Here is an 8,906-nt window from a genome sequence, read left to right on the forward strand (position 1 = left end):
TTCCAGGCTCAAGGGGCCCCTGGAAAAATGTATTCAGGGTCCCCTCCCTCTCCTTTTGTAATATGTTTTTCTGGTGGTGGGAGTGATAGCCTACCGTATTGATTTCCCACAAGGTCCTAGACCGATGCTTCTTTGGGGCATTGTGAGGAATTAAAATGACTCCCATTGCTGCCACCACTAGGTTTGGGGTCCTCAAGACAGGAATCATCACCAGTGGAGACTGTTTGAACTCTGAGGTCACAGTAGCAACTCGGCCAAAGAGTGAGGCTGAACATATGAGTCCTCCCCCAGAGATGTATCCAGAAGTGCATCCAACAATTCACACCGGGTTGGCCCAGGACACTTTATTACCTAGAGAAAGAACAAGAGGAATGGGTTACTTAACCTTACTGATCACTGGGAATTGGGAGGAAGGATCTCTTCTTGTTCTTTGCTCTTGTGTGCCTTCAAGTCATTTCTGGTTTATGATGACTCCAAGATAAAACTACGATGAAGTTTCCTTGGCAAAAGTTGTTCAGTAGGGGTTTGCTGTTGCTTTCCTCTGAGGCTGAGATAATCGACACTATCACACAGGGCAAAATTAGGGGATTAAAAAGGAATTTTCCCAGGAAAGTCACATGATCACGGTGAAGATTTTTAGATGACCTCACAATCTGAAAGGACTTTTTCCAGGAAGAACCAGGAATGCTCCAGCAACAAATAATTCATGGAGAAATCCCATGAATGGTTTGTTGCTGGAGAATTCCTGGTTCTTCCTGGGATAGGTACTCTCTGACTGCAATGCCATCTGAAAATCTTTGCCACGATCACGTGACTTTCCTGGGAAAATGGCTTTTTAATCCCCTGATTTTCCCCATGTGATACTGTCCAATGTGACTTGCCCAACATCACCCAGTGATTTTCCATGATTGAACAGGGATTTGAACTGTAGTCTCTTAGCTCCAAAACACACTGCAGAAATAATCCAGTTTGAAACTGCTTTAACTGCCCTGGCTCAGTGCTAGGGGAACCTGGGAATTGTAGTTTATTGCAGCACCATAGCTCTCTGACAGAGAGGGCTAAATGTTTCACAAAACTATACTTCCCTGAATTCCCTAGCATTGATCCAAGGCAGTTTAAGTGGTCTCAAACTGGACAATTTCTGCAGTGTGTCTTGCACTTAGAGTCCTAATCCAAAAGTCAAACCATTACACCTCAGGCACTTGAAAAGTACCAGTCAAGCTAGAACGTACAGGATAAACCATGTGCCCCCCCCACACACACACACAACCAACTATCCTTGAAATGGAGAACAGGTAGAAGCCCAAAGGGTTGCAGAACCAGTAGGCTCATGGCACCTAACAGTAGGGCCAGCCCATAACCTTGCCCTGACAGCAAGGGCAAAAATAAAACCACCCAACTGAAATGTTAACAATTGTATGAACCTCTCAAGAGAAACACATTTTGGAGGGATTCAGATCAGAATCTTGTGACTCTGTTCTTTGAGAACCTATCCCCCATTCAAGCCTAGCTTCTTTATAGTCCAAATCTAATCTGATTCATAGCTAAAGAACCATATGAAAGGAGAGCCATGGGTCCTTGAGGAGGCCTGAACTCTTCATATGTCGACAGCAGACTGAACAGGCTGATAGAACATCTTTGATCCTAGCCTTCCCCACTAAAATGAGATTGGAAAACATTTGGAAAATTTACCTTTGGGATCACACCTCCCAGAATCCCCAGTAGGTGGATGCTTCTCAGTACTGTGGTCCAAATAGCCAAATTTCCAAGCTCTGGATGAGATCTATGGCATTTCTGTTTAAATGACAGGGCAAATTTCTAACCTGCCACTGCATATAAAATAGCATGGATTGATTTTATGCAGATTGACAGCCTCTTCTGGGGAAGATTCATTTCCTCTTCTCAGTGATGTGAAAGTGGACACCTTAGCATGGCTTTCATGTTATTTGTCATGTGCCTCTTCTGTTTTTTGCCTTGAAGAGAAAGCCAGTGATGTGATCTGACTGGCTGTCATGTAACCCTCTCCCCTCGTATGGGCAACATGAGTGACACATGTATCTTAAGGCCGTGGTGAGTAAGGGCAGGATCAAAACTCTTTCTGCCTTCAGTTTTCTGGAAATGCTTCTGGTATTTTTATGACAGATGCACTTTGGGATGAATAGAGGCTTAACATGCTACACAAATGTGACACGAGATGCTGTAATAAAAGACGCATTGGCTCACATTCTGTATATTTGTATGGCAAAAAGCCCAGCTTCTGGTTGCAGTCTCCAACTGGAGACTTGGGCTGCTGCCACACTTTATAATTAATGCAGTTGAACTGTCATGGCTCATTCCTATGGAATCCTGGGATTTGTGGTTTGCTGTAGCACCAGAACTCTCTGAGAGACAAGGATAAATATCTTACAAAACTACAAATCTCAGAATTCCATAACATTGGGCCATGACACTTAAAGCACTATCAAAGTGCATTAATTCTGCAGTGTAGATCGAGCCTCAGTCCGCAGCCCTTGCTGGTTATTTAAGTGCCACACTTCTACAGAATCTGGCAGGTGATCTATAATTAAACATTTAACTCCCAACAAACCAGGAGCATCATCATCATTAACCAACAGACAATATTCTCTAGGCATTAGAAACTTTCTCTTTTTGAAAAACAAAAATTTAAATAATCCTAGACTGCAGGTATGTGGGAGATGTGTAATTTAATTGCACATCACAAACACTGAAAAATGTTCACTGTCTTTGTTCTGGAGCTCCAAGCACTCTGAAAGCCTTTTTGAAGGGTGGGAATCATGTTCCTGGACTAAGGTTGCCAATTCCAATCCCAAATCCTGAGATTTCCAGGCCAAAATCTGAGACATAGAGAGAGCCCCAGTGATGCCATTAAGTGTAATGCATTAGTACCAGACACAGATCCTCACAACTTGTCAATCACACACACACACACACACACACACACACACACACACACACACACACAGAGAGAGAGAGAGAGAGAGAGAGAGAACATATTTTCCTGACTGGAAATTGCAACAGAAATGTTAGCTAAAGGGCACATTCCTAGATCAAAGAGAAATAAAGGGATTAGTCCTCCTCACTTAAACAACCACTGGGAGAGAATGAGGAAGCTAAAAATAAGTAAACACACACACCAGAGAAGTATATTGCAGCAATTGATCAAGCAAGCCTTGCACATTGTCGTAAACTGCTGCTCTGCTAGCTGGAAACTTTCACACAGCCCTTTCTTCTTGCTTGCAGCTGAGCCTGCCATTAAATCTGGGGCGTTTCCACCCATGTCTACCACTTGGAAAGTCACGGTTAAGCCCCAAGATCTTACAACCATATCCTAAATGGCAGCTCCCATCAGCCTTTGACAATGGTGAGGAATGCTGGTGAGGTGCTGTAATCCAACAGCACCTAAAACACCACATGGTCCCACTCCAATCTTGTCTTACGACTCAGGGCTTGTTCATACTATCCAGTTATAGTGCTAGGATTCCACCTTAACAGCTAAGGTAACAGTAGATTCCTGAGATTTGCAGTGTAGGGAGGTGCACCACACCAGACTACAAACTCTAAGGTTTCACAAGGTGTTGCCATGGATGAAATAAGAAGTGTTTTACCAAAAGAGAACAGGGAATGACTTCAGAAAAAGTGAGAGCTGGGAATGAAATTAGAAAAACTCTGGATATACTCTGAGAAAGGAAACACTGACATTAAGATTTCTTAGGGGCTGAACAGACCAGTGTTTGATGCCAGCCTCGGGGCAGAGTGGATGCACACTGCACCAAAGGAGTACTGAAAAGCTGCTGCCACCCTGGCAAGGACACCTCTTTGCCAGCACTTAAGGAGCAGCATTTTGTCGTTCTTTTAAGTGCTGGCAAACTGCCAGATTGGGGCTGTGACATGTAGTTGCTGGAGCCCCGATCTGGTGAGGAAGGGGGCAGTGGGATGCCACTTCTTTGGGGCCTTCTCTTGAGTCCCTTAATTTGAGAACCTGTGACTCTTAAAAACAAAGGGCAACATTATTTTCTTTCTGGTATCTTGAGGCTACAGAAGATAAATGGAAATACAGATGTGAGATACAATAGAAATTGTGTTTTCTATTTGAATTAAAATAGTCACAGCTATATTCAGGCTGCATCCTTAAAGTCTACAATTAATCTCTGCCCATATCACCCAACCATAGGTCTTCCTCTTTCATGATCAGTTAGATGTTACAAATCCAAAATTTGCTGGGATTTATAGCAAGAAAGGAAATGATGTAGACAGAAGGAGGAGTAGAAAGAACACCAGTTGTTATAATACAATGCACTGTCAAACTGGTTCTTAGCTTACAGACATAGAAAAGGGTTAGATTCATACACCGTGGTTGCATCCACATTCGTAGAATCACAGAATCATAGAGTTGGAAGAGAACACAAGGGCCATCCAGTCCAACCCCCTGCCATGCAGGAACTCACAATCAAAGCATCTCAAACAGATGGCCATCCAGCCTCTGTTTAAAGACCTCCAAAGAAGGAGACTCTACCACACTCTGAGGAAGAGTGTCAAACAGCTGTCAAACAGCTCTTACTATCAGGATGTTCCTCCTAATGTTAAGGTGGAATCTCTTTTCCTGTAGCTTGCATCCATTGTTCCATGTTCTAGTCTCTGGAATAAGGAACCCAAATGTTTAAAGAACCAGTTGGAAACCAGACATTTAAAAGGACACAAATAGAGAGATCGATCTGGGGAAAGGAGTACATTTGTCCACACCATTCATTGCTGTAGGAATTCTGAAGGCTCTCCTCTGACAAAATTTTGGTCTTCATCATTCCTACTGTTTATATGACTGGACCCAGACATGTTGCACAATGTGTAAAAGAGACCAAGTGTATAGGGATATGATAGAATTCTTCAAGTACTTAAAAGGCTGCCACTTGGATGATGGCAAAGGTACAGTACTGTGCTGCCCCACAGACCAAGATGGGCTGGCATTTCAGAAGGGTAGCTTTTAGTTGAATATTTTAACAGTCAGGGTTCAACAGTAGAACGAAATATCTAAAGGTGAACTAATTTCCTTATGGAGGCTTCCATGTAGAGGATGAGAGACTCTCTCTCAAGGACATCCTATGCTCTGGATTTCATGCTTTGAGCAGGAAATTGGTTGGATGGCCATCAAGATCCTTTCCCTACCCTTAAGATGCTAAAGAAGCACTTGATAGCAGGAATATTTCATTTAAGTAGCATGGTGGTATGTTTTGAACAGAGCTTGGGAAGGTTACTTTTTGGGAGGGAGCTTACAACTCCCAGAATCCCCAGTCAGCATGGGAGGATTCTCCTAACTTTAGCCCCCAAAAAGAACTTTCTCATGGTCTGGTTTTGATGGCAAATGACTGGTTTTGTCTATCTGAATATTTTCTTCTTCTGATATCAATCTGCATTTTTATTCAGTATGCAAAGTGATCTTGTAGCACTTTGAGACCAACTGAAAGAAAGAAGTTGATAGCATGAGCTTTTGTAGACTTTAGCCAACTTTCTCAGATGCATTTTTTACAGTCAGCTTTGCAGGAATAACCTTTCTGGGATGCTACGGTTGAGGGATACTATGATACCCTTAACTGTATAGAAACTTTAAATTCTTCCTCTCTCCTTCTTTCTCTTTCTCTTTCTCTTCCTCTCTTCCATGTTGCAGTTCCAATGGGAAATCAGTCACTTGGGCTCAGAATGAGAAGACCACGAGCAGAGGAGCCCACCTCTGGCAGCGGCTTTCCATTCACATCAACAAGAAGGAGAATCCCAACCAAACGGCCGTCATCAAGCCTTTCTCCAAAAGCACAGATAGTAGCCGACACAGCAGTAGCACAACCATTGCCACCACCTTTCCTGAGACCAGTGCCAAAACACTTTATGATGTCTCCGAAGCAGAAGAACACTACCCAGCTCAGTACCGAGCTCAGACTCCTTCCCCTATCAGCACAGTGAGCCAGAGGACTGCCTCGCTTAGCCGGACCGAAGACGATGCACCAACTTTCCAGTCAGAGCAAGCCCAGCGGAGCAGTTCCTCCCAAGGTTCTCTGATGGAGCAAATCAGCAGTGTGGTGACCCGTTTCACTGCCAATATCAGTGAATTGAACTCCATGATGCTTTCTACTCCAACATCGGGAACCATGGGGACTACTCCTCTGTGTTCTTCTTACCTGATCCCAAGAGAGATCCAGCTTCCTACAACCATGACAACGTTTGCAGAGGTACAACCACTCCCTGCCATTGAGGTGAATGGAGCATCCCAATCAGCCAGAAAGGACTCTTGTGACAGCGTCAAAGAGGGCCCTTCGGTGGAAACACCGGTGGTGACAAAGCCGGAGCTTGACGATTTGGTGGCTTTAACTCCTCCCTCCCCTTTCAGGGACTCTGTTGATTCCGGGAGTGCTTCGCCCAGTTCCCCAGCATCCGAATCTGCCCTTTGTATGCCCTCATCACCGAAATATGACTCACTTATTATAAGAGATTATGCTCAGAGTTCTTCTTCTTTGTGAATGTAGTTGACGTTCAATCCTGGATCTCGACAGCTTCAGGTCGATAGGGAAGGGAGGCTAGGCCTCCAGGTTCTCCAGTGTTGATAGACACAGTGAGAGTAATGGGTCATCCTGGGGGGGAAACATGGATGAGGAAAGAGAAATGACAGATGTATTATGTTATTTTACACACACACACACACACACACACAAACTTTTAGCAGATTTTGTGGCCTTAAAAACGTGGGCTTTTAAAATGAAAAGATAGACGCATTTACACACACACACACACACACACACACACACACACACACAGCACCTATTTCCTAGGGCTTATAAGGAGTCTCCTAAATTACTTACATACTAAGTGCTTTGCATTAGTGTCTAACAATGAATCCTCAACACATCGTTGTGATGAGGAGGGAGAAAAGGAAGACAACGTTAAGTAGCTGTCTAGTGCTTGTTTACTTGGATTCCTTAACCTGTAAGTGAACCTTGATCTTTTATCAAGACATGGAAGACCAAAACATTGAATGTACATTTTCTAACAGACTTTTAAGACCTGGGACCAAACAATCCAGCTCCCTTTTTCGTGTGTCTCCATTGAAGGTTTTCGTTCATTTTTTTTAAAGAAAGATTTCAACCCATAATAACCTATTGTGTAACTATGAAACTTTTTTTTGGCTAAAATGCATCTACATGGCGGTAGACACATGTGTTGATAAGCGCAATTTTTCCACATTGCAGCCAATGACTGCAGTCACAGAGGGCTCTCCAAAAGACATTTCATCTGACAGATTTGTGTACAAGAAAAACAAAAAACAAAATATCTTCAGTTAAGTATCTATTTTTTTCCCCTTTGTTAACATTGGATTCTCTTCCAGAGCTACAGAATTCAAGGAGGATTTCCTGACTATTTCACCATGTTGCCAGCCAATAATGGAGTAGCAAAAAAGAAACAAACAACAATAATAATAACAATAATATTTTCTGGAGTACTGTTTTGTAATTCCCGGATCAGGGCAAAATGTCGAGGTGAAGATTCTCTTTCTAGTGATGCTGCAGAGCTATAGCTGTGTTTCCAAGTGAAATTAATGTGTTTTTATGGACAATTCTTGCATTGATATTGCCAGCTCAAAACCTTTGTCAGGCTCAATAGTCTATTAATCCTTAGGAAAGAGGTTGATCTTTTGGGATTGTTCTCCTGATAGGTGTCTCTATGGAGGCAGATAGACAGTGTGAGCTCCTTCCCACCAAGTCCTTCCACTATGTCTTTTCATTGGGAGACAAGAGCCAGCCCACTGCCCAGTCTCTGCCAATGAAAGGAAACTGTGATACAAGAGGCTATGGCATCCTTCTAGTTTAGTTCTCAAGGTAGTATGGCCAATTGGGTAGATCATCGGAAAAGAGCCTTTTGGACTACAGTTCCCAGAATCCCCCATATACCAAGCTAGGGGGTCCTGGGAATTATAGTCAAAACACGTTACTTTTCTAAGCTTTGGGAGCACTGTATTTCAGTGGGTTAAAAAATGTCCTTAGAGCTCATCCCTTCCCTCAATACGCACATAGAAACTTTTATTTCATTATTTTATTAGATGCTTAAAAGGTTGTGACTTGGCTTTCTTTCCTCTCTACATTGTTCACCATGGATCATTCATGAGAGTGAGTAATGGCAGAAGATGCCCAGGGCTTTTGGGATTTCTTCATGACATGGCAGCCCACTATCTTGTACATACAGGATTGTACAGCCGCTGCTTGAAACTGCCTAAGCATAGGAACTGCTTTATGCAGCATTCAGTTTTGGTGGATCATTTGTCGTGTGGCTAGAAGTTAATTCTGTGAGAAGTTGCCCAGGTGAGCCCCAGTCTAGGAACCGGTTGAACTCCTGTATATGTGGATCTGACCAGAGCTTGAAAGGGGGACATTTTTGGATTACTGGCTGAGAGATACTGAAATTTGTAAAGAAAAAAAGAAAAGAAAAGAAAAAAAGACTCTTCCAAGCTCTGAATGAGCCCCCACCCAGTAGAAAAATAACAGAGACAGACATCAGGTACAGATAGAGAGATCATGCCTACCTAAATTATATTGGGTTTTCTATATACAGTAAAGGCTAGCCCTACAAATAAGCAGAGTGAGGTGGCTGTCTCAGTGAGATGTGTTGGGGAGGAAGGGAGGAACACCAAGGTATAGGAGGGCAGAGCTGTTTATTCACCCTGTTACCTGCTCCATGTCCTTCTAAGCTGGTAAATAGTTCTCAGCTGCAATGGAAGATGTCAGCATCTAGAATTCCATTTGACAAAGATATACCAGAACGCTCAGAAATTCTGGATTTTTTTTAATCCAAAGTTGGCAGCTGGGAGAAGAACTCATTCTTTCTGTCTATCTGGGATCTGTTGCCAATCA

The 8,906-nt window shown here is 43.0% G+C and overlaps 1 protein-coding gene across 4 annotated transcripts in view; it reads left to right on the forward strand.

Annotated features, from left to right (window-relative positions):
* Positions 1 to 7,463, forward strand: part of LOC149320071 (metabotropic glutamate receptor 5) — a 324,541-nt gene extending 317,078 nt beyond the window's left edge. For all 4 annotated transcript variants that reach the window (XM_089512865.1, XM_089512869.1, XM_089512868.1 and 1 more), the window contains one exon: positions 5,681 to 7,463. In XM_089512865.1, the coding sequence (XP_089368991.1) occupies positions 5,681 to 6,524 (844 nt within the window). In that variant the 3' untranslated portion in view covers positions 6,525 to 7,463. The remainder of the gene's footprint in view (positions 1 to 5,680) is intronic.
* Positions 7,464 to 8,906: the final 1,443 nt, after the last annotated feature.

Source organism: Sceloporus occidentalis, unplaced genomic scaffold (genome assembly GCF_023333645.1).
Source record: "Sceloporus occidentalis isolate IW3139 unplaced genomic scaffold, rSceOcc1.0.p SCAF_2, whole genome shotgun sequence".
Classification (NCBI taxonomy): domain Eukaryota; kingdom Metazoa; phylum Chordata; class Lepidosauria; order Squamata; family Phrynosomatidae; genus Sceloporus; species Sceloporus occidentalis.